This window comes from Nicotiana attenuata, chromosome 1 (assembly GCF_001879085.1).
Source record: "Nicotiana attenuata strain UT chromosome 1, NIATTr2, whole genome shotgun sequence".
Classification (NCBI taxonomy): domain Eukaryota; kingdom Viridiplantae; phylum Streptophyta; class Magnoliopsida; order Solanales; family Solanaceae; genus Nicotiana; species Nicotiana attenuata.
In genome coordinates, this window is record NC_031989.1 from 25,909,670 (window position 1) to 25,935,659 (window position 25,990).

Below are 25,990 nucleotides of genomic sequence, written 5' to 3' on the forward strand. Positions count from 1 at the left end.
ATTACTCAACTTCGAAGTCTACATACTTACTTAACATAAACAGAGTAGAAGGAGAAAGAAGTTAGTGTAAGAATAGTCTAATTAATCCTACTATTTTTGGAAGTAGTATTAACCAATTACTTCGGTTTTCTTTACATCTATTTATACCCTTCTTTTCTTTAGGGTATTGTGCGGCTCCGATTCCGACAAAAATTTGTAGTCGTTTGTCAGTAAATTATCTCTTCTTTCTGATTATCTTCTGTTCTAAATTTGCTGCTTGATTTGAATTCTTTTAGCCTGAACAGTTCGAATTCTGTATGCTTCTAGACTAGAGATTGTTTGAGGAAATTTGAGTTTGACAGTTCTTTTTTTTGCAAGTATTAGTAGTATGAAACGTTTATGCAAATCGCCTGATAAAGGTGCAGGCGCGCTGCCTGAGGAAATCATATTCGACATATTGCATGGTTTGCCTTCAAAATCTCTAGCAAGGTTTAAATGTGTATCTAAGTGTTGGCGAAAGTACATTCCTCAACCAAATCTAATTGGTTTTTTTTATCAAGCTCGGGACACCAGATTACGTTCGCAAATTCGTTTCTTCTCGTCGTCATTAGATGAATCTCCGTCTTCACGACTAGTGAATAATATTACTAGTTTGGAGGAGTCAGTCAAGTTTCTTGGCAAGAAGAAGAGAGAGTATATTGTCGCATCATCCAATGGTTTTCTTCTTTTCGTTAATAACCCGCGGGTTTATTATGTTTATAATCCTGTCACAAGACAGCGTTTGGCTCTTCCTAAAACTAAAATCCGGATGAAGGACCCAGCTGTTGGTTTTTTTTGTAAGGTAGATGACCCTGGTAAAGATGTCGCCTCCTTTACTATAGTTCGCTATGCATTGCCTTCTGTTTGGGGTATAAATTTCACTAGTATAACAATTGAAAGTTTCTCTTCTGAGACTAATATTTGGACGGCCAACAATATAAATCTTGATGTACCTCTTACATTTTGCCCATCTTGGGATATAAAAACATCATCAGCTGGTGTCATAGATGGAGTATTCTGTTGGTTTGATCAACGACCACAGATCACTGTTTACGATAGTGTCCATAAGTGTCTATGGGCATTGGCATTGCCTGAATCTGAAGAGATTGTGGCCGGTCGAGACAGTTCATGTTTTCTTGGAATATCAGGTGGGGCTTTGTATTTGGTATTGAATGATAGATTTGGGTCACCTATTACTGTATGGTACCTTGAGAGTAATATTCGTAGTCGAGATGCAGTATGGGTTAGGAAGTATGTTGCCAATACCGTTGTAAAATGTCCACAGGCTTTTGGACTAGCTAGCTTACATGTTATTGAGAAGCGAAACATGGTTATTCATCCTACTGTTCCGCACATCTTTTATTTTGTTGTAAGAGGTAAAGTTATTTCTTATGACTTGGAGACGAATATTGCAGAACTTGTGTATGATTTTGGAGAACCTTGCTGGAAAACACGATGCTACACATTGTTTTCTTACGAGTGGCATCACACTACTGGAAAATGAGCCTATTGCAACAGCCATAAAACCGTTGCAACAGAAAGGTAAACCGTTGCCATAGCGTTATTGGAACTGTTTAGAAACCGTTACATACGCTGCCGTGCCAGTAGATCTAGCATAACGGTTCTTGCAACGGTTACCCAAACCGTTGCTTAAGGTATATCTATAGCAACGGTTGTTCCTCTGTTTGAAGCAACGAGTAGTTCTTTCCAGTTGTAACGGTTAAAAATCGTTGCCATATAGTTTATAGCAACGGTTGGCAGCCGTTACCATATAATATGTTGCAACGGTTATGTAAGCTATTGCAACGTTTATTTACAAATATTCTAACGGTTTCATTACGCTATTGTAACGGTTTTATTTCTTTTGCAACGGTTTTAACTACCTATTGTGTCAGTTTGTTGCACATTTTGGAACGATTGATAAGACCTAATGGAACGGTTTTGAAAACCTATTGGAACGGTTCTTCTAGACTATTTTGGAACAATTTGCCATGCCTATTGGAACGGTTTGCAAGACCTATTGGAACGGTTCTATTAGACTATTACGCCCTGGCTGTAAATGAATATTTAGATATATAAAATTTGTAATGACCTGAAATTTATATAAATAAAAAGATAAAACACTTCATAATCTATATTATATCCATAAAACCAAAATATTTTAACCCAATCACATAAGTTTTACACAACATTTCCTCCATAAAACCAAAATATTTTAAGCCAATCACATAAGTTTTACATCAACACTTCAAGAGTTAGTTCAATTGTTGATAACAAAAGATTCCTAGAACATAGACAACAATTCAAAGTTCTTAAGTAAGGTCTAGATCTTCACAATCTCCATCTTCCCTTTCTTCAATTGCTCGACCTACAAAAGAGGATAAATAAAGTCATTATCCTTCAAGAGTTAGTTTATCATTATAAGAATGGGTATGGTCCATAAACAATGGATAAAGCACAAAGTTTTCAAATGTACTAGAATGTCGATCTCTAAGTCTTCAGTTCTTTTTGCTAAGATGAAAAAATCTTATATCCAGTAAAAACCTTAAAGCACAAAGTTTTTCAAAAACAAGTCAGAGATGACAACAAGTAATTGGTTGTCTTTAAATCTGTGTAAGAATGCAAAAGACTTTGTACTCCCAAAGCCTCCAGAAGCAGTAGCTAACCAGGTAAGAGATGAAGCACAACAATGTTATACCCAATGGGCACTTCAAGAAGCATTGGCAAAACTATGTAAGGACTTGGTTCAACCAGCCAGCTAGGAAAACAAGGAGACGTGCTGCTAGACAGCAGAAGGCTGTGAAGATCTTCCCTAGGCCAACTGCGGGATCACTTCGACCTATTGTTCATGGACAAACACTGAAATACAACATGAAAGTCCGGGCTGGGAGGGGATTTTCTCTTGAAGAACTGAAAGCAGCTGGTATTCCCAAGAAACTAGCACCAACCATTGGCATTGCTGTTGATCATCGCCGCAGGAACAGCTAAGCTTGTCATCTTCCCAAGGCATGCTAAGAAAGTCAAGGCTGGTGATTCTAGTGCAGAGGAACTTGCTACTGCCACCCAGGTCCAGGGTTCATACATGCCTATTACTAGGGAGCAGCCAGCTGTTGATTTTGTCAAGGTCACAGATGAGATGAAATCATTCAATGACTATGGCGAGTTGCATATCGAGCGTACAAATGCGCAACACATCGGAGCCAGGTTTAAGAGGGCAGCTGAAGTAGGAAAGGAAGATCATGCAAATCTTTTGATGGTGTTTATGTTATAGCATAAGTCCTATTGCTCTCTGGAAAAAAAATGCAAAAGAAACTTTAATAGAATTCCAAACTGGGAATTCACAACTTAAAAAACTAGCCACTGATATGATCACCTTAATAGTTAAACTAACAACTCACAGTACATTAACACACAAATATGCAAATAGGTCCACTTAATACATGAGTTAGTATATGGTCCATTATAACACATTGGCTTAGCTTAATAGATAAAATTATTTGAACAAGGACAGATCATTAGGGTAAGTTCTTTACAGGATCACTTACACTAACCATTTCCTTTATCACATAAGATTAGGAACTACTAGAAGTGAACAAAGGGACGTCAAGATAAACTTCTTCAAGGGAAAAACATTTGCTTCCAGTCGACATACATATATTTCCAAAATTATTTTTAACTTCTAATAAATGGCATATTCTTGTAATATGAAGGAAGTAGATATAAGATAACAAGTTCGGAACATATTAAGAAATAACATCAAAAATAGCTTCAAGGAAAACATGGGATGCTAAAAAATTGCAACGAGCAGAACGTTGAAATAGAATACATTTAAATTACATCGTTTTTACACCAATATTGTTTTTACATCGTTAAATTACATCGATTTTAGGAAAACATTGTTTCTCTCATTTCCAATAACATTACCTGGTACCAATATTGTTTTTACATCGTTTTCATGTTTTATCCTTATCTTTAACTACTTATTTCCAAAATTATTTTTCAAAGATTTTTTGAAATGCTATCATTATTACGGGTAAAATTTAAAATAGATACTTCATTTATTTTTATTTTTTAAAGGGGGTGTAAAGTCAAAAGTGAATAACTAAAAGTGAGGATGGAGTATAACCTGGTAGTTATGTTTTTGCCAGTCTAATTCTCCTTCTTTGTTGGTCTTTTCTGATGCCTATTTACTTAATTCTTTTTCTCTATTCAACTAATTACTCAACTCTATTTAATATTTCAGCCTATCATTTATTTTTCCTTACAAAAATCAAATGTTTCATAGGTTTTCTCGTCAGGAGGTAATTAACCACGCAAGTGAGCAACAAGTAAAGTTTACAACTTTCAATTCATTCAACTGCTGTGCTTCATAAAATCAATTTTTTTTTTTTCATTCCTCATACTCATCTGCCTATTCTGCCAAATAGGGATGGTGATTATTTCTCAGATTTTCTCACATATTTTCATTTCAAACAAGGATATATATGAATTTTATTTTATTATTAAATATATAAAAGGCCTGTTATTCAGGTGGCCTCCTCCTTTTAAGTTAGGAGAACCAAAATGCTTCCGCAAGGCCTGACGTTAATTCGCTACAAGATGACGATAACAACGACATATACAATAGTGTTAATCTCTCTGTAATAAATCTCCTCGGAATAAGTGGGGCCCGCTTCAAAGATCAGTCAATGCCGCCAGGAACTTGGGGCATACGCTTTGACTTTCACCGGCTGCTCCCTGTCCAGGTTAAAACCTCCGTCAAGGAGCTCTCCTTGCTTCATTTTCTTGTTTTTTTATGGTTATGTTCAACCCAATTTCTTATTCTATTCAAAAATAACACCCTCATGTTATGAGACAAAATCTAATCACTCGCTCAGTTAGTCAGTCCTAGACTCCTAGTTACAGCATTAATTTCTCGTAACCTAATTCACTTTCATTTGTCCACAATACTAAATTTATATTTTTACTTTTAATTTGTCCATTATACTAAATCAAGAGAAAGACAATATTTTCTTTTTTTCTATTTATCATTATCATTAATTACTCATTCCCCAAAACTTTTGAAAATGCTATCATTACTATGGGTAAAATCGTAAAATATATACTTCATCTTTATTTTTTGCTTAAAAGGAGTGCAAAATCAAAAGTGAACAACTAAAAGTAAACGGAGGGAGTACTTCTTAGTTCTTACTATCTCCTGTCCACTTTAGTTGATTTTTTTGGATATTTTTACACATATAAAAAATCCACTTTTTAGCATTATTAGTAATGAAATTAACCATATTAACCTTAATTTGTTCATTGGAAATACAATAAATACTTCTAGACTCTTTACTCCAAGGACAACTTTGGAAGAAAAAAAGTTAATTCGTTCTTGATATCTGAAAAAAACAAATATTGTGAACTACAGAAAAAGGCCAAAAATCAATTAAAGTGGATTGGAGGAAGTAAATTTTTTGACTTATCATAAGTATTTGGTAAAGTTTATGAAAAACTTTGACAAGACAATGACATAATTAATACCGGATTCTAATTACTGAATTAAATGTTAAGAAAAAATTTACATTTTGATAAAGCATAGATCAAATAAAATGATTTAAAAAAACGTTATCTAACTTGTTCTCTAAGATAATTTATAAAAAAGAAAAATGGGAGAGTCAAAATTGGAGAATAGTCACAAATGAAAATAGTAGAGTAGGAATTTTAGTCAAAAGTCTCGACAGGGAAAGTGACATTTCTCGTTTCCATGTGTATATACAAGAGTGGAGGAGGTCATCACAGTTTCGATAACTTAAACCCTTGGACGGATAATGTCTTCCCTCATAAGTAACCCCCACCACTCTTTCGAAAAAATGCAATATATATTACTATACTTTACAAAAGATACAAGAAACAGAGAGAAAATATACTAATCATTGAGACTAAACTAATCAGGAAACCGGTTACTGGCTAGGTTAACTTACCTTAGCCATATCAAGATTTACACGAGTGGTTGTGTTCATCATCAATAGCTGCTTCCTGGAACTTGCTATTTCGTTATTGAATATTCGAAGGAACGTACCCTTCTTTCCTCCTTTCTAGTTCTATTATACAGTATATATTAAAGAGACACTCCATTTCTTTTCTTCCAATTCAATACTTCCATCTTCTTCTACTTCATCATTTCTAAAAATTTTGGGATTGCTTTGTTCTTTCTTCAATCAAACATCTCAGAGATTCAGTAGCTTAAAGCTGTTTCCATGGAAGCCATATTCCAAGAACAGCTTTTTCCTGGTGCAGATGCTTTCATTTTTAGGCACCCTTCTTCTTCAATTCTAGTCGATCCAAGAGAAGATCATGTTGTACAAAATGGTACAATAGTTAATCGTCATAGTTTTGAAGATTACTCTCATGTCCATTCAAATGTTTCGGTTCCTATTGTCCGAGACGGAGATTCTTCTCCTAAAGAGGAAGGGGAAAGAGAAGGAGAAGGAGAAGGAGAAGGAGAAGGAGAAGGGGACCATTCTGATGCAATGTATAAATACATAAGTCAGATGCTAATGGAAGAGGAAGATTTGGAGTATAAGCCCTGTATGTTCCACGACTGTATGGCTCTACAAGCTGCTGAGAAATACTTCTCTGATGTCCTTCATGGATCCGAAAACATTACTAATTCCCCCCAATTTTCCGCCATTATTCCTCAGGATAAGGATTCCTCCTCTTGTCCTGATTTCAGCAACAGTTCATCTGATTCTATTGAGTCTCCTCAATCGGATCTTCGTTTGGAATCCATTATTTCAATGAAGAGTTTGTCTGTTGTCTCTAATGGACTAAATCATGGCTCTTTGTTGACTTCCTTTCATTCACCTAGTGGTTTGAGGGAAAAGAAAAATCATCATCGACAAGATGATGACCACCAGAGGAGTAACAAACAGTTGGCTACATTTGCTGCTGATGAATCTGAACCATTGGAAATGTATGACAATGTGTTGTTGCTTTGTCCAAATAATCCATGTGTTCCGCCTAATGAAGTTAAAAAACCAACCAAAGTTGGAAGGCCGAGATCAGGTGGTAAGAAGCATAGCAGCAGCAAGAAGGAAATAGTGGATTTGAGAGGTCTGTTGACTCAATGTGCACAGGCAATGTCAAGCTATGACACCCGAACAGCTAATGAGTTACTGATGCGGATAAGACAACACTCTTCGTCCCACGGGGATGGGACAGAGAGGTTGGCTCATTATCTTGCCAATGCCCTTGAAGCACGGCTGTCCAGCACAGGGACAGCGTCGTATACAGTGTTTGCATCCAGCAGGATATCAGCTGCTCACATTTTGAAAGCTTACAAGGCGTTTATCACAGCATGCCCATTCAAGTTGATGTCAAACATTTTCGCGAACAAGTATATCAAGAAGTTGATTACTGGAGGAGCACCAAGGACGATACACATAATTGATTTTGGGATTTTATACGGTTTCCAGTGGCCTTGTCTCATACAAAGTCTATCGGCCTTGAGCCGTGGGGAACCTATAAAGCTCCGCATTACTGGAGTCGAACTTCCCCAGCCTGGTTTCCGGCCAGCAGAGAGGGTTGAGGATACAGGGCGTCGCCTAAAGAAGTACTGTGACAGATTTAATGTTCCTTTCGAATTTAATGCCATAGCGAAGAAGTGGGAAAGCATCACGCTTGAAGAGCTAGCGATTAACAGGGATGAGGTGCTTGTGGTTAACAGTTTGTATAGACTAGGGAACATACCTGATGAGACAGTAGTACCAACCAGTCCAAGGGATGTTGTCTTGGATTTGATCAGGAGGATCCGTCCTGATATGTTCATCCACGGAGTGGTGAACGGGACTTACAACACTCCATTCTTTTTGACACGGTTTAGGGAGGCGCTTTTTCACTTCTCTACTCTGTTTGATATGTTTGAGGCTACCATGCCCCGTGAGGACGAGGACAGAAAGCTTTTCGAGGAAGAGGTTTTTGCAAGAGATGCTATGAATGTGATAGCTTGTGAAGGAACAGAGAGGGTCGAGAGACCTGAAACGTACAAGCAGTGGCAACTTAGATGCGCGAGAGCTGGATTTAAACAGCTGCCACTTGACCAGGAGATTGTCAACTTTGTCAGCAACAAAGTGAGGCGGGAGTACCACAAGGACTTCTCAGTGGATGAAGATAGCCAGTGGATGCTGCAAGGATGGAAAGGACGTGTAGTTTACGCTCTCTCTTGTTGGAAACCTGCTCAGCAGTCGTAAAATTTAGTAGTATTAGGTCATTTCTTTGCTCCTATATATTTCACCTAAGGTCGAGCTATAGTCAACTTTAGGTCATGGCTGCTTGATTGATTTTCTTTTTTTGTTGGTAGAAGCATTGTAAAATCTGTTAATTTTGTTTCAATGCCACTGGATTATTTAGAAGCTCTGCCATTACACACTCGATCATCGTGTTTGTAGTATCAGTCCCATTAATAACAATGCATGTTACAAAAAGTACACAGCTGAAGTTAAGAGGAAGGAACTCATACCAGTGACAAGAACTTGATCATGTTGATTCTACTCGCAGGAAGATACTTTCTTCAAAGCTGTTCCGACGATGGATAGCTTAATCCTAATCAGTCTAGGTCCAGTTTCACAACTAAATAGAGGGGAAAAAAGGAGAGGTGACACTAATTCTTTTTGCCTGGACCATTTAGAATCTGGTTTTTGTTAAGTACTTTGTTGTAATATATAGGCCTAGAAACATATAATCCAGAATAAGTTTTTTCTTCTAATACCTGAATTCTTCTGAGTGACAACATGATGGAAAGGACATACCAGGATGCCCAATTAAGGAGAAGAGAAGTTAATTTCTAATCGTTGCTAGTAATAAAATGTGCAGAAAAAGATAAACTTACCAGCAATATGGCCTTACTCCCATAAATTCCACTAAAATCCCCTGCTTCTTTAGGTCTAAAAGAATCTGCAGAAAATCCTTTCTCCAATTCTCCTGGATTGCAACCTCTATTCTGTTCGGAACATCTCCATAATTTCACTCGCGATAGCATCTAAAATATTGTCAACTGACTGCATAAGCCCCTTCATCTCTTTCTGTATTCCTTTTAAATCAAACCTGGCAAGCACAGCTGCACAGGGAAGAAATCAGTTATGTTATCCTTTCCTAGCGGTCGAGGGATTTTTATCCTTCTCCCTGTAGTAAGTGCTGCCAAAGATCAAGCCTAAAGGTTTTTGTTAGTATTTTCCTCTCAAACAGTTCACGTAAATCACGTTAGTAGGAGCCAATTGGGAGAAAATGCAATGTCTAGTCCTTCATTTGATGATATGATGAATCTTGAATGAGGAGGGAGAAATTCAAAAATAGCCAGATTTACAAGTGTTCATTCAAAAATAGCCACTGTTTCAAAAGTCATCGAAATTTAGCCACTTTTCGTATAAATATAAATCTGAACGAAAATACTATTCAAAATCCGGAAAATACTCCAGCATAATATACTGGAGTTCCAGTATACTTTGCTGGAACTCCAGTATATTATACTGGAGTCAGCAAAGTATATCGGTCCAGCATAATATGCTGGAAGTTCATACACAGGTGCACCGAACTCCGGTATATTATGCTGGACCGGTCTCTGTTACAACAAAATAGTTGCTATTTTTCAATGACTTGGCAAACGCTGGCTAGTTTTGAATGACCAGTCCGAAAACTGGCTAGCCCGTGCTATTTTAACGAAAGAGGAGGGTCACGGTTTGCAAAAATCATAGCTTGATCGCAAACTACCTCTTTGGCTAAGACACTACAGAGTTTGCTACCAAACTACAGCTTGTAGATTGGACCAACCTTATGAGACAATTCATAAAAATGGCAAGTATCCCAAAACTGGAAAGAGGCAGATGCACCATAATTCCATAAACATTGTCTTTAGCGTAAGCTTTGTCCTAGCCATTGAGTTTGAGTAGGGCACGTAATCCGTTGAACAATTTTGAGTTAATACAGTTCGTACTTGACCACGCCCAACTATGCCTTATAAAAAGGACTAAGCGGTCGTTTCAAATATAATCTGGTTTACAAGTCCGGAGTCGAATCCCACAGAGAACTAAGGCTTAGCTATAGTTGTTCAATATCGCTAAGAAACACAAGTCCAAACAATTTTCTAATTATAAAGATTTTAATATTTATTTTTATCTAATTAACTAACAAATCTAGAAAGCCGTAAAACTATCAATTAATAAGGATAAAGATTGGAGTCAAGATTAAGGAGGTCTAGAGTTATGATTTCCCCAATTGTCGGAATCCTTCCCGCTACGTTTTCTATAAATTCGCCTAAGTATTCTCTACCGATCATGAGCGCTCTGACTATCGTAACTCTCTCCCGAGTAATTACCACAATTTACTAGACGCACTCTCCCGAGTTACGCTAGCTGGCTTTGTTTATTACAGCTCACTTTAGATTGCACCCAAGGCTTCGTTATCCCTAATCCCGCCTTTAAACCCGCAGTTATAGATCCCTCTTATACTTTGGGAGTGATGTTGTTCAACAACTACCTAAATATGCACTCTCTCCCGAGTTATGCACACTAAATAGGCACAGCTAATTGAGGATCCTGTCAATTAACTACAACAAACACGTAGTTGAACAAATAGAGAAAATACTACGGCTCAATTATATAAAAATAACAAGAATTTATCCTACAAAAGGTTCCATCAAAACCCTAGATAACAAATTAGCTATTCATAATAGCATGTAAAACTACAATACTAAAAGTCATAACCAACAATGAAAAATAGGAAGAGGAAGGAAAAACTCGTAGAAGAATTCCCCGCCTTGCTCCTAGCGTGTTCTTGCCTCCAAGGGTGTTGTCTAACCCTAAAATAGTGTCTCCTGCCTCCTTAGGTCTAATTTGTGTCCAAAATATATCCCCTCCCTTTTCTTGGCCGGCTTCCTTGGTTTAATATAGGGTTTAGGGCTTAAAATCCCGTGTTTTGCACATAAGTCCCTGAAATTTCCGCCTCCTGCCGCGGTTTTGCCGCGGTCGCGGTGGAACCGCGGCCAAACATGCCCTCTAATTCTTCAGTTGTCCGCGACCATCTTCTACCGCGGTTCTGCCGCGATCGCGGTGGAACCGCGCTTTTTCACCCTGTTCCGTTTGGAATTTGGAAAAACGTAAAACATGAAAGTTGTAGCCCTTTGAGTTAGCTTTCCCACCATATATTGTGGAGCCCAAATGGAGTTCTGAGCAAAAAGTTATGTCTATTTTACTAGATAGTGCGCAATATACCTCCTCAAGTCTTCGTTCGTACTTAATTATCAAATTTGACCCCCGAACACGATCCCGGCTTAATTCCTTGAGCTTTTACTCAGACTTCAAAGCTTCAAATCACTTAAATTCATTCCATAACATCTATATAGCTCGGAATCACACCTACAAGGCATAAAACACACAATTAGTGCAAAACACTAGCGATTAAAGCGCAAACTCAATTAAAGTGCAGTAAATTCGAGTGTAATAAGCGACTAAAATATGCAATTATAACCTATCATCAGTACTTAAATGGGTTTTTGATTGATTCAGTTTGATTTCCGTGGTTTTTTTATTGGTACGTAGATAAAATATTTATCCAACTGAAATGATTCGGTTTGACTTTCTTTTGCATTCCACTTTTATATTAGGATCAGACGCATCCTACATTCACGACCAATATTTCAGGGGAATCACACATTGGTTTATTAATACAAAACACAAAAATATTTTAAATAGGCAATCACTCGCCTTTATAAACACCATTAGAAAAAATGACATTGTAATAGGGAATCCTTTATACCAACAGCACAAGTAAAAATAATGTTTTCAATGGGGAACATACTCCTTATAAACTAATTTTGATCATAATTATATGCCATTGTTTTGTGATTCCTTTTTTTCTTCCTATATATAAAAAGACCACTAATCAATTTGTCTAAAAGTCGAGGCAAATTGCACAAACGAACACATTCACTGCAGAATTTTTATTTTTTATAAATATAAAAAACTTGTTTTCTTTCCCGCAAGTTTAAATGAATGTTTCCATGTAACCTAAAACAGCTGGAAATTCATGACTAAATATTTTTAAAAGTTCATCATAGCAAAAAAAATCAAAATAAAAAGGAAAAGGGATTGTTGTGTGTAGGGTTAAATATTTGAAGATTTCGCTGGAATGGCGGGTATAGTATCCCACTGTCAGAACAACTCCTATATATAATGTACCTACGTACGTAAGTTCACCGCCGAAGTTAGCGAAAGTTTGACAGCGTCAGAGTATTTGTTGCAAGTATTAGTATGAAGCGACTACGCAAATTGTCTGATAAAGGTGTAGTCGAAGTTACTGAGGATATCATAATCAACATATTGTATTGTTTGCCTTCAAAATCTCTGGCAAGGTTTAAGTGTGTATCTAAGCATTGGCTAAAGTTCATTGCTGATTCATCTCTGTCTTATAGTTGCCGTTCTCGACGATGGAGGCCTCAACCAAATCTAATTGGTTTCTTTTATCAGGCTCGGGATACCTATGAACGTTTGAAAATTCGTTTCTTCTTCTCGTCCAAGGAATCATCACTAGTAATTGATGGTAGTTTGGATGAGTCAGTCAATTCTCTTGGCAGGAAGAGAGTGTATATTGTTTCATCATCCAATGGTTTTCTTCTTTGCATTGACCTTACAGGGGTTTATTATGTATATAATCCTGCTACAAGGCAGCGTTTGGCTCTCCCTAAACCTCGAGTGGAGACGAATGATCCAACTGTTGGATTTATTTGTAAGGTAGATGACTCTGATAAAGATGTCATCTCCTTTACTGTAGTTCGCCATTGGGATTATCTGTCCTCTGTAACGGTTGAATGTTTCTCTTCTGAGACTAATGTGTGGACTGTCAATAACCTAAATGTTGATGCAAGACCTCTTAGACGATGGAATTATAAGACTTTGAAATCCCCATCAGCTGGTGTCATCGATGGAGTATTCTGTTGGCTTTATTACTTTCAACAGATCACTGCTTATGGCAGTGTCCACAAGCGTTTCTGCGGTTTGGAATTGCCTCATGATCAACATATGGTGTTCACAGACCATTGCTTTCTTGGATTTTCAGGTGGGGCTTTCTATTATGCATTGAATGTTGGGACAACCATAACTGTATGGCGCCTTGAGAGCAATATTCGTAGTCGAGATGCAGTGTGGGTTAGGAAGTATGCTGCAAATTTTGCCAGTACAGTTCTACAATGTCTAGAGGCTTTTAGACTTATAGACTCTCCACCTATTGAGGTGCAGAACATGGACATTCATCCTGCTATTCCCCACATCTTTTATTTGAATGTAAGAGGTAAGGTTATTTCTTATGATTTGGAGACGAATATTGCAGAACTTGTGTATGATTTTGGAGAATATTGTTGGAGAACAGAATACTACAAATTATTTGCTTATGAGTGGCATCAATGGCCACGCCTTCTGTAGACTGTCAAGTGGTGTTGGCTACTCCTATTAATTATTTGTACTTCTTCCAATTGATGAGTATCCTATTTACTTAGAACTTAGATATAGATAGCTTTTTATGGACATTCCTTGTTTATATTTCGGCTTAATCCTTTATTTGATCCTCGAGTATACTCTATCTTGAGAATTCTTCCAAAAATTCAAAAAAGAAGACAGAGAAGAAGAGTCTGGACTTCTTTAAGATCCTCTGTCTAATGGTCTTAAAGTAAACACCATTGTTGAATGTGAAATGTTTAATCTACTTGTACTTTTTAGTTTTTACCTCCCCTAATAACCCGGAGAGTATTAAGTGTTGGAGGGGCTATAAGCTATTGATGCAGTTTGTTATGTCATTTAGAGATTTTCTGTTGACTGGTGTATCTGGCATGTAACTATTTATCCTTGAAGTGCAGATCTTCTGTGCCATTTCATTATTTGGTTTTCAATTGTTTAAAGTTTTATACTCAAAGTCTGCGTACACACTACCCTCTCTGCCTTCTTAAAGATAGGGGTAAGGTCTGCGTACAGTCTATCCTCCTCAGACCCCACTTGTGGGACTACTGGGTATATTGTTGTTGTTATTGTACTCAAAGTTTGAATGAATAGTAGATAGGAATATCCTTCTCCACGTGTGGTTGTGGCCTAGTCCAAAGAATTAGTTAACTCTTGACCTTAATCCTCAGATAATTTTGAAGCATAAAATCCAGAAGAAATTTTTTCTTCTAGTGTAACTGCAAATCTCGGCGCTGAATTCCTCTAAGATCCAGTATTATGGAATCATCAGGATGCCAAATTAAGGAGAAGAGAAATTAAATTTTAAGCACTGTTGTTAAAATGCATAGTGCAGCAAAAGATGAATTACCAGCAAAATGGCCTTCACTCTTATCAAGTCCACTGATATCCCCTGCTTCTTTAACTCTAAAAAGATCTGCACAAAATCCTTCACTAGCAGTCTGAGGCATTTTCATCACCACTTCCCTGAAGTAAGCTTCAACTTCACCATGCTTCCGCTTCTCCCTACAAGAAGTGCTACCAAAGATCATGCTATGACCGCGTTCATTTCAATTAGTAAAGCAGATCCACCAATGTAAATGGGATTGACAATCTTGACATATATATAGGTACCTGACTGCCTTCCTGGCTTCCTGTGATCTGTCTGTAACAAGCCTCAAAGTTTCTAATTCTTAGCATCTACCTCACAAACAGCTTGCCCATATAGCAATAGTACGAGCCATTGGAAAAATGCAATGTCTAGTCCTTCATTTGAGGATATGTCTCACGGTTTGCAAAAATCACATGTTGATCGCGAACTACCTTAGTCTCTAAAAATATTAACCCAAGAAAGTCTTGAACGTGTAAGTCAATTAGAGCTCCATATTCTGACTATTAGGTACAGAAAAGACAAGGATTTCTCTTCAAAACACCAAGAAAGGAAGGATCTTTATTCCTTCCAACAACTTTCTTTTAAATATTTGAAACATGATTTCAGAACACACACACACACACACACACTCTGTTTTTTGGGTTTTAACTCTTTCGGCACACTGATAAGAACTGGCATCCTCAATGGAGTTACCAAGTATACCTTGCACTGATCAATAAGTTAGATTTTGTACTACTTTAACTACAGATAGAGAAAGACACATTAATTTCAGAAAGAAAAAAGAATTACAAAATAAGAGATCCTCTTCACCTCTAACTCATCTGCTAAAGCAAGTCAACAACCAAAAAAAAAAAGCAATGGAACAAGAGATGACTGACTCAAAAAGATAGTACAAATTGCATATATCCGGAAGAATCATCCCATTAGCACTCAAAAATAAAATATGCTCCTTGTAATTCAATCTGAATCAGAGGAATATTGAGGCTTCAGTGTCACTACCAACTTAGACAGTGTCTCTCCCATGTCTTCCACTTCATCTTTTCCAAAACCCCAACTTTGGAGCAATGACGCCCCAAGGGCTCCTCGGTCAATACCTAACTTACGAAGGTTTCCAAGTTTACTTTCCAAAAAGGGCAAAACAGCAGTGCTTGAACGCAATCTTGTTACCATAGGAATGGATTGGACTTCAAGAGATCCCCTAGATGAGGAACCTGAAATTGGGGTCTCCAATAGCTCACCATGTTGGCCAACCATATTGCCAAAGATCGAAGGGAAAGGCAAGGGTATCGGAAGAGGACAAGTAGCAACTGATAGGTGTGAGAATTTGGGAATCGTCATTGAACTATCATATGCAGCTTGAACTGCATCCTTAACTTCATAAATTGAGGCCCTTTGGTTTCCTGAAACTTAAATGGAACTACAGTTAAACAAATCAAGTATATGTGCATAAGCTGTAAACAAGAAGGAGTAAATAGATGCACCATTAAAACTCATTGAATAGCCCAATATGCTTTTACAGGTGGGCATTCATTCACTTTACACATCTCAGAGTTACCTACCTCAGTTTCCTCGAAGCAATCTCTCACGAGTTAAAGTTACAAGCACCTTACAAACTACTATTTTATTTGCCATTTGCTTGGTCCCAAATAGCCTGTTTGGCCAAGCTGCAAAAATCAACTATTTTGAGAAGTGCTTTTTCTCAAAAGTACTTTTGGTAAAAAACAGTTTGTGTTTGGCTAATTAATTTGAAAAGCACTTCTGAGCAGCAATTAGTGTTTGGCCAAGCTTTTAAACATTGTTTCTAAGTGTATTTTTCTCAAAAGTGCTTTTCAAAAAAGTATTTTTGGAGAGAAGTTACTCTTTTCTGCTTCTCTAAAATTGCTTCTGCTTCTCTTCAAAAGCACATTTTTCTTCCAAAAGCTTGGCCAAACACTTCAACAATAAAAAACACTTTTTTTTTGAAGAAAAAAAAAAGTGCTTCTAGGATTGGAGAAGCTTGGCCAAACAGGCTACTAGTCCACTATTTAGGTAGGTTTTAACTTTGAGATTAGAACACATGGAACAGTGAAGCATCTCATTTCCCAACTTTTCTTTACTGTATCTAGTCCATTATCTCTAGATCTACAAATGAAAAGCTTGCAAAATCATTTCACATAGCAGGGATTTGATGGTAATATTTTAATCTGAAATTAATCAAGCTATGTGCCTTAGCAGTTCAAACCAGGTTAATTTAATGAAATTTAAGTACAGCAGTATAGCCTGAACTTCACTTTAGTAAAAGCAGCAATAAAGATCGGTAATATGACATATATTAAGCAGATGGAGTCTATAAAGAGATGAGAAATCCAGTATGAGAATCATCAAAAGTAAGTCAAAGCTATAAATAGGACGAGAAGACTGAACAGCAAATGTAAACAATATAAAAGGAAATATGCTAAAGATCACATCAAATACCAGATGTAACTGCTCCATGAATGTTCATTGTTTCCACTGCATGTAAATCCTCAACATCTTCTGCTACATCTGGAGTCAAGGGCTGCAAACTTCTGAGTAAGGACAGCTGAGCCTGGTTTACTGAGGACAAAAGAGTCTCCAACATCAGGTGTGGAGGTAATTGGAATGACTTCAGAAAAATGGAAGTGGCAGGAAAAGAAAGCATACCACTTAAAGAAGGTGCTGGCATAGCAACATCCAATACAGTTACCATGTTCTGCCTCATTTGGCCTGCTAGCATTTGTACAATTCCGTACATATCTAGAGCACCAGATGTACAGATTGATTCGGCAGAAGGCCCAGATTGTTTCATCCTAAAAGGAAGACTAAACGAGTGCATCGCAGACGCATACACTGCACTGGAGTGGTAAGGCTTTTCGTCTTTAATGCAGAGAAACTGGGAAGCTCTACCTTGACAGTTACATAAATGCAAATATTAGCCACAGCAGGAACTCATATTCAGATTAGAGACAAAATATGAGAAGCATACAGAGTAAGAGGTCATGCAATAAGATTCAGTTATAGAAGTTATGACCCGCACAGATGAAACTAGAAAAGAGAAAGGTAGACAAACAAGAGACAAGTTCTTACAGGTGAAGAAAGAGTCTACCAACTATACAACACCCATCAGTTTTAACATCCAGATGAACTGGTAAAAGAGAACAACATCACCACCTAATATTTAGCTGTTAAATATAAAAGTTTAACACCCATGTTCTCACCCACAATTACTGAAATCTCCAAATTCTTTTGAAGCACATAGGATTAGTGTAATTATTAATTGTTTTTAAATAAAGACACATAGATTAGTGGAATTTAAATTTGTTAATTCTGTTTGATGCTAAAAATTGCTGAATGTGTTGACAAAATTCACACAACTCCTTTTTGAGCGAGGAAAACACAAGTTTGCTTCCAGCAAGTGAAAATGTGCAAGGCACAAGCCATGATATCTTCAAAAGAATATGGGGTGGACATATGCGAACTCATGGGTTGGCTACATATAAGTATTAATGAACCCATTATCTCTTTGTGGTAGCCCACGAGTCCATACAGACAAATAATCTCCTTTGTATGGACTAATATGCAGTACGAACTTGCAAATCAATTTAGTTCAATAGCTTCATAAAAATAAATGAATTTAGTTCAATAAAGGAATCTAGGATGCTTGAGACAACCATATTTAAGGAACTTGGGCAATTTTATTGAAAGAATCTCATTATGAGAATAGCAGTTCTTACTTCCACTCAAGGAGGGCAGACCAACAGGGATAATCAATTTACATAACTCTGATAGCCTTGAAAATGAGACTGCATTGTGAAGATTACGCGAGATAGCTTGCTTGCGGCCTTTGGAATCCATGTTCAAGCTAGGATTACGTGCATTATATAGTAAAACTGGGACGTTTGGGTACTCATCTGCAATGTTCTCCAGAAATGCTGCAGCTACACCAGAAAACCCTCCAGAGTCATCAACAACACATTGTATCCCCTGTCAAGGAGATATTAACAAAAGATCAACTCTTGCCAACAGGAAATGAACACAAGTGCAGGTGAAATCATGTTTGATTAGGCATTTACACATAGACAGATGTCAAGCAGTAAAGGAAGATAAAACCATTTGAGTCCAAAAAGAGTGGAAGATTTAAGATCTCAGAAAGCGCGGGGGAGAATGTAAAGTCACATTCCCAACATCAAGCTGAAAAGTTGATACTCAAACTGCTATAATCAAGCATTTGAGGACCAGACAAATTTATACTCCCTCCGTTCCAGTTTATGTGAACCTATTTCCTTTTTGGTCCATTCCAAAAAGAATGACCCCTTTCTAAATTTGGAAATAATTTAGGTTAAACTCCCAATTCTACCCTCGGTGAGAAGCTTTTATAACTACACAAATACTCTGGACTCCTTTTTGACTTGTTTAGGACCACAAATTCTAAAAATCTTCATTTTTTCTTTAACTCCGTGCCCAGTCAAACAGGTTCACATAAATTGGAACAGAGGGAGTACGAGGTTATTTAAGTCGGTTACAAAACCAATCTGATAATAATATTGGTCTGAGATGAGCTTAAATGGAGCGACATGATCAGTGAGGCTTCATCAGACTTCCAACTTGCTTGAGATTCAGGGGTAGTTGTTCCTGACTTCCTGTTGTTGATAAACCAACCTGACAACAGATAAGATATTATAGTCTGGTAGTATAGTGAGGCTGCCCCCAGGGCTTTGGTTCAATGGTAAGGATGCAACACGTGAAGTGCCAACTTGTCAACGTCACGGGTTTGGACCCTGGCATGGACAAAAGGGTTGGTATTTAAGTTGGGAGGAGGGTAGATGAGCTGGCCCATACTCCCGGATTTTTGAACCTGTTGATACCTCACAAAGTGGAATGACAGGCGATTTCACCGATATTAAAAAATAAAACTATTGTGAAGCTTTAGAGCACAGGACTAAAGGTAAGCCTATTGATACTCAATGAGGATAAAGTTCATTCAACATCAAGAAGAACTTACATACAAGACAAACAATGCTGTCAAACATGTAGAGAATTAGTAATATGATCTTACTGGGAAGAATTACAACCATTACATGGCATAATTTTTAGGTGGTTGATCTGCCCACAAACCCGAGGGTGTTTGTGAACAACAAAAAGCCAGCCAGAAGAAACAGTAGTCCAAATATTTCAATCATAAGTACCTGAATATGATCACATTCTTCAATGAAGAAACGAAGCCTATCATCTATTTCTTCACCGTGTTGATGTCCACAAAACGCATCCTTCCCGAGTGCATAATTATCGAAATCCTGAATCTCTACCCATAATCCACTTAATTCATACAAACTCTGTGGATGATAGTGCACTTTTGAAAAGTCTGTCCAATATTGAACATCATTTTCCAAACATTCAACAATATCCTTATCTTGAATTTCTCCCTGAGAACTGTAGTTCCTACTGTCTAAAGCGGCTTTGTCCATGCTCTCCTGTTCTTCCTCACTTAAACTTTGCAAGAAGAGATTCCTTCTTAAAGGTTCAGATGCATGAGTTGCGACTCTACCCTTCCTGCACATTTGTCTGAAGACCTTCAGCATATAGTTCCACTCAAACTTAGGAATACAAATTACGCAAACCTTCCCCTCATCATCATCAATGATGTAAATGTCCAGTTGGCCTTTTTGTTTTTCTGATAAGTTATTTGTATAAAAGGGATCTTTTTATAGTGATTTTGCATCTTCTGGATGAACCAGCTTTTTTTCTCCTTGTATTTATTTCTTCTCGTTTTTCTTTTTCTATGTCTTTTTCCCGCAGTGGGGTGGGAGTGGGGGTTGGGTGAGGGGGAGAACATGTCGTGCCTTACTTTGTGCCATACTATTTTAACACAGAGTAATGGATTGCAAGACAAACAGCTTTAGAGTCTCACCATGTCATAACATCCAAGCTTTTGGCTGGGATTTGATTGTACAAGGATCCATGCGAACTCAAAGATCCAAGAGACCCTATCATGTTACAAATGTGCAAAAGACCATTTGTTAGATCAATTAACTGAGTATGGACTACTTATTCTCTAGCATAATATGAAAATATCTCTTCCTCTGCTTGTTGGTTTCACCAATGGGTGACAGCAGAACAATTCATAATTTAGGTAAAGATGTGATTATGCCTAGTAGACGTCTTCCAGTCATGAGATGATATAATGTGCATATCTGTTCATGAAGAACGAGTCAACAAATGATTAGTTGGAATGACATAAGTAAACTAGATAAGCTTTGAGGTTAAGCCTATGCAATTATAATTTGAGTATTGTAACATATGTGCTCCATATAGGGTATTACAGAAAACTTAAAGAGAGGTATTTCTGCCTTGGCCAACACTTTGATCATAATTTGTTCATTTCAATAATTAAGAATACAACCCCCAGATACATAAGGTGTAAGTCTGCGGAAAAAGTGTAAAGACAAGAACAAAGAAAACAGATCGAGTTCTACCAAACTTTTTAGATTTTTCCTGCTTGAAATATACTTGTCCTGATCTGTGAATTTATAGAACATCTCTTTTTCTTTGTCCATCATTCTGTTAGCACTGTTATGATCAATATCAAAATCTAATGATTACTCCAACGACAGAGATTTCAATGAAGAAATCCTGGCATCAACATGCAAAAAATAGTCGGATTTCAAATAGATTATTCAACCACAGAGGGTCAACTACAGAGAACATAGCGAGAAGACATAGAGCTCGCCTCCACTTTAAATTCCACCCGTCTCTGATCTTATATGAAAGTTCAAATTCTAATTAAAGAGAAACTTGGAACCAGCCCAAATTGTTATTGAATATGGATGCAGAAATGCTATTGAACTGCGCCAAAAATAGCTCCTCAATTATTTTGATCCATACCTACCACAAAGCTCCTGTTTAACCTTCATATCATATATAATTTATTTTTTTAATCGAGTCATGTCCTATATAATGTGCATAGAAGCTAACTGCTAAATATTCTAGTGTAGAAGGTATGGAGGTAAGGCAACTTCCAAAGAAAACTATTTACTTACTAGCTTGAGGTCCCGCATAGTCTGATTACCAACTGGAAGAGTAGGCAGTAACAAGAAGATTCATGTAGTTCCAAAGACAACAGAATAACATAAACCCCAAACCATGGTGCTTAATAAAAATAGATCTTTGAGGCAACTCAACATGACAAATATACCTTGAAAATTTACTGAGACCATTCGAGGGGTGTATGTAAGGACGCCCTACATTCCAAAAACGTGAGAGAGTAGCTCTAAGTATGTAATAGCTATATAACAAAGACATAATCCACTATAAAGTTCATGATCAGATAACTCACCTGCTGAGTTTCACCAGTACGATACAACACGTCCATATCAAGACCATGATTTCTGAATACTTGATCACTCTCAGGGCTTTCAGCCAATCCAAGTAATTCATCCTTCAATATTCAACATTGAGTAAGAAAATATAAGCCAATAAAATCGGTAGTACTTAACCAACTTGCAGCCGATTACCCTGAATTTACAACCAAGAATTGGAAACGTAGTTACCTATTCCAGTAGGAACTTATACTAGAAATGAAAGCGAGGTGGAAAAAAGGAGGAAGAAAAATAGAAGATATCAGCAACCTGAAGAAGAGAGCATCCACTTTAAATCAAATCAGCGGATGGAGCTATGATCAAAATCCTTATCCTTTGTCAAACGATTAACTGTGGTGCTTCACAAACTACTGAAACTAGGTTTCTGACTTACTGATTTTATTAATTTAACTCATCGATTGGCAATATAATGAGCACAAGATGATCACAAAGATTAACAAAAAAAACTATCATAGAGTCGCTTGAAATATTTGCTTCATTTTCATCTTTTCTCTTTCTTTCTTTTTTGGGTCTAATTAGATTGTAAACTAGTAATTTCAATTAGGAGCACCAACATTTTTTCCCGCCGAGCCCAAAGCTCTAGCTAGACCTAGATATTACATGGAAGATGAAATGGTTACTAGTGCCAAAAAGCCCTCAAACACAGTGGCAAGTTTAGGGTGCAAACGATTGTAGCAGCCCACGCAAGATTCTAAATTTTGAAATAACACGTCTTAAATTTGTAAAAAGCTCCTATATGACATTGGATTGACATGGTAAGGAAAAACATATTTCTGTATGAAATAACTCTTAAAATTGCAAAAAAAACAGAGCCTCGCAGGAATTTACTACCTTAGCATCTGTTTAAAACAAGCAAATGGGCATTCGACAAAACCTAGAGATTTAACTAACTATAAACAGTTAAACAGAAGTGAGCTGCTTCGTCGATTAGACGCTTGGCAGTAAAAGGGGTTTACCTGGAAATTCCAGAAGTGAGAGCCAATAAAGTTGGCATAATTCCCCACTTGAACAGTTACGATTTCTCTCATACTCAACAAGGAACAAGACGACGTCTACAACAGTGGAACTGAATTGAGTCACTGGCAGAAATAGGAAAGAGAGGGAAAACGCCGTTCTGTCGTTCTATTTTTCCGTCATAAACCTTGTATACTTGATAATTATTGAGCTCCTTTACGGGTCGTTTGGTTTGAATCCGGCTTATGCCGCGATAATGTTATGCTGGAATAAGTTATGCTGGGATTAATTAGTTAAAATATTATAGTATAGCCAGTTTTCACACTGGTCAATGAAAAATAGCCAGCGTTTATCAAGTCAATGAAAAATAGCCACTATTTTGCTGCAACAGGGACCGGTCCAGTATAATATACGGGAGTTCTGGTGCATTTGTGTACGAACTCCAGCATATTATGCTGGACCGGTATACTTTGCTAACTCCTGTAAAATTTGCGGGAGACTGGAGCACCAGTGCTCCAAACTCCAGTATATTATACTGGACAATTATACTTGCTGGAACTCCCGTAAAATTTGCGGGAGTTCCAGCATAGTTATCGTGGAACTCCCGTAAAATTTACGGGAGTTCAAGCATACTTATGCTGGAACTCCCGTAAAATTTGCGGGCATATTTTTCCGGATTTTGAACAGTGTTTTCGCTCAGATTTAAAGTGGCTAAATTTCGATTACTTTTGAAACTTGGCTATTTTTCAACGACCAGTGGTAAATCTGGCTATTTTTGAATTTCTCCCGATTAGTTATGCTGGGATTATTTTTTATTCATGTTTGGTATGTTGTATTAAATATGACAATTGCACAATTTGTAAGAAGAATGTATAAGTTAAACCGGTGTTAATTACCCCACCCTCTATAAGGTATAAGTTATCCCGATGTTAATTTTAAGGGAGAATTACATAAAAATACAGTCCACCCATATACATTGCATCAGAATAACCCAGTTACAACTTTGCAAATCTGTAGCCCATTAACAATGGGCCAAAGTTCGAAAAATAAGCATTATTTTCTTTTTTTTTTTTTTAAATTCTGCATATCTTCAAGCACAAAAATTTTGTGATTTTTTATTCTTCTTCCCCAAATTTTTGTATATATTCCTATTCCAAAAAATTCAAATTCATATATAATGCAACTTGAAAACCTTAAATTTTCTTCTTTTCCAAGTTCCAAATAGCATAAATAAAAAATAAAAATTGAAAAAATTATTGCATGTTCATGATTCGGCAAATAAATCAACAAAAAAAGTCGATTTGTACATAGATTAAACATATAAAATTTTAATTTAGATTTAACTGCACATGTGCATTACACGTATAATGATGTATAACTTTGTATAAACTTGTATATACAATACCTAATAATGAATATCAGAAAAATAAGACAAAGAAGAAAAAAAAGTGTCAAACATCCATGGATGCCTATTATACACGTATAACGTATATACACATTATACATTAAAAATATAGATAATTTATACAACATTGTATGCAGATATACACACTTATACATATTTATACAATATTGTATAAGTGTGTATAAACACTACCTATACAAATTTACACTAGAAAACACCTTCTGTCCATCACCACATTACAGATTTCGGTGGTTGCTGGTGTTGAATTTTTCCGGTGAGTTTTTGGCTTCAAATTTGGGCTTCACCAGTTGCAAAAGATGAAACAAAAGCTAAGAGAAATAAGAAAATATGAGACGAGGTTGCCGGAGATGCTCTTTTAGGCAAGATCTGATAGTTTTAGGCCAGATCTGATAGTTTTTGGACTGTATGCCAAATCTTATTGCGGTTCCTTAACCTCCTTTTGTCAATTAACTCAAAAATCAAAATCGAATTGACATAGAATGCGAGGATTAAAGAGCCATTGTGCACATATGTATATAGCACAAAAATTACTGAAATGTTACAGTATTTGTTTTTGTTTCTTCACTTGAGTGCTCAAAAGCAATTATCACGAGTGTATAGAAAAAAATCCTGTAATTTTTAGAGAGAAGGAAGGAGAGGCGAGTGAAGAGAGATTGAGTGTGCTGAGAAAGAAGAAAGTAGAAAAGAAAAAACCCTAGAAGTATATCTTTAATAATGGGCTAAAGAATGAAAAGTTTCTTTCAAATTATATGCAACATGGGCCATATCGAGTAAAGACTTCAAACCTAGGCCATTTTTAGTTGGGCTGCTGGGCCAAGTGATTATATCCGTAATTCTTTCTAATTTTAATCCTGGGATAACTTATACCTGATTTGCTAACCAAACGAAAGGTGGTATTAAATTTTTATACCAGTACTATACCTTCTTATACCTCATACCAAACGACCCATTAATGTTTAATTAAGATCAAACTAATACCTTTAAAGGAAACATTATGCCGGATTTGAAATAAACATATATACTACTCCAACACTTTATCATTTATTTATTTGGTATGAATATTAATATTAAACTAATATTATTATGCTTTCGAGTATCGTATATTAGAAAGCTATCTTTTGAGGTAAAAATTATATAATTGGCAAGAAATGTTTAATTTTAACAATTTACGTATATATTGATACAGATGTACATGATTCGCACTTAAATATGCTTATTGTTAGATGAAGGAAAACATTGAACAACTTAAAATCTTCTTTCCGTAGATCTTTTACGATTTTTTAGCTGCAATGTTGATGGTACTAATAAATTTTGGTTAGTAAATAAGAAAATTAGGACAAAAAAAAAGGTTCAGCATAACACAAAATGAGAAAGTATATAAAAATAATAATGAGACCTACCAGTTGACGTACTTTCAAGGTGTAGGCCGCTAAAGATGGTGTACTTGGTGTGGAATTTGAAGTTCAAACTAATTAACATTCCCAAGCTTTTTTTATACTAAATAAAAATCTTAATAATAAATGTAAAATTACAAAATATAAAAGAAACATTTAATGGTTGAACAAACTCAATTTCAAGGGTATTAGTTGATGTTATTGAATTACTTGAAGCAAAAGGTATTCATTCTTGTTTTAGTTCACCTAATCCTTTGAACCCTTATTGTTGATCAAAGGAGACCAGCGTTTATGCTCATTCGTAAGTCTAATGCTGTATTCTGGACCAGGCCCGGGCCTAAATGGGCCAAACGGGGCCGGGCTCAGACGGGCTGGTCTTTGGCGGTCCCGGGCTTCACGGGCTCAACGGGTGGAACCAGCCCACGACGGGCCCGCGCCTTCGCCATCAAAACAAGGCTATGCGCCTTCGCCAT

General features: G+C 36.8%; 4 protein-coding genes and 1 pseudogene across 6 annotated transcripts; 4 read left to right on the forward strand and 1 right to left on the reverse strand.

Annotated features, from left to right (window-relative positions):
- LOC109234149 (F-box protein At5g03970-like) lies at window positions 368-1,522 on the forward strand. Its single transcript, XM_019400017.1, has one exon. The coding sequence runs from the start codon at window positions 368-370 to the stop codon at window positions 1,520-1,522; it is 1,155 nt and encodes a 384-aa protein (XP_019255562.1).
- On the forward strand, window positions 2,654-3,289 carry LOC109234157 (annotated as a pseudogene). Its single transcript, XR_002069147.1, has one exon. The product of XR_002069147.1 is annotated as a 60S ribosomal protein L13-2-like (transcript).
- On the forward strand, window positions 6,099-8,429 carry LOC109222090 (scarecrow-like protein 30). The gene has a single exon (XM_019386516.1). It carries the CDS (start codon window positions 6,258-6,260, stop codon window positions 8,247-8,249), a length of 1,992 nt encoding a protein of 663 aa, XP_019242061.1. The 5' UTR covers window positions 6,099-6,257; the 3' UTR covers window positions 8,250-8,429.
- Window positions 12,303-13,469, forward strand: LOC109234163 (F-box protein At5g03970-like). The gene has a single exon (XM_019400036.1). The coding sequence runs from the start codon at window positions 12,303-12,305 to the stop codon at window positions 13,467-13,469; it is 1,167 nt and encodes a 388-aa protein (XP_019255581.1).
- On the reverse strand, window positions 15,036-22,893 carry LOC109222174 (protein misato homolog 1). 2 transcript variants are annotated; one of them, XM_019386586.1, is made up of 9 exons: window positions 22,700-22,893; window positions 21,701-21,802; window positions 21,560-21,605; window positions 20,276-20,351; window positions 19,554-19,917; window positions 18,102-18,351; window positions 17,032-17,274; window positions 16,825-16,944; window positions 15,036-15,776 (listed from the first exon to the last, which is right to left on the reverse strand). In XM_019386586.1, exons 1-9 carry the CDS (start codon window positions 22,769-22,771, stop codon window positions 15,328-15,330), a joined length of 1,722 nt encoding a protein of 573 aa, XP_019242131.1. In that variant the 5' UTR covers window positions 22,772-22,893; the 3' UTR covers window positions 15,036-15,327. The 2 variants fall into 2 exon arrangements, with proteins under 2 accessions (XP_019242131.1, XP_019242178.1); XM_019386633.1 differs by having other exon boundaries at window positions 15,036-15,770; window positions 22,700-22,892.

Coding starts and splice junctions, on each gene's coding strand:
- LOC109234149 (XM_019400017.1), top strand. CDS start 368: ATGAAACGTTTATGCAAATCGCCTGATAAAGGTGCAGGCGCGCTGCCT.
- LOC109222090 (XM_019386516.1), top strand. CDS start 6,258: ATGGAAGCCATATTCCAAGAACAGCTTTTTCCTGGTGCAGATGCTTTC.
- LOC109234163 (XM_019400036.1), top strand. CDS start 12,303: ATGAAGCGACTACGCAAATTGTCTGATAAAGGTGTAGTCGAAGTTACT.
- LOC109222174 (XM_019386586.1), bottom strand. CDS start 22,771: ATGAGAGAAATCGTAACTGTTCAAGTGGGGAATTATGCCAACTTTATT. Junction 21,606..21,700: donor GTACTGGTGAAACTCAGCAG/GTGAGTTATCTG, acceptor TTTGGAATGTAG/GGCGTCCTTACATACACCCC. Junction 17,275..18,101: donor TCTGCCCTCCTTGAGTGGAA/GTAAGAACTGCT, acceptor GTAACTGTCAAG/GTAGAGCTTCCCAGTTTCTC.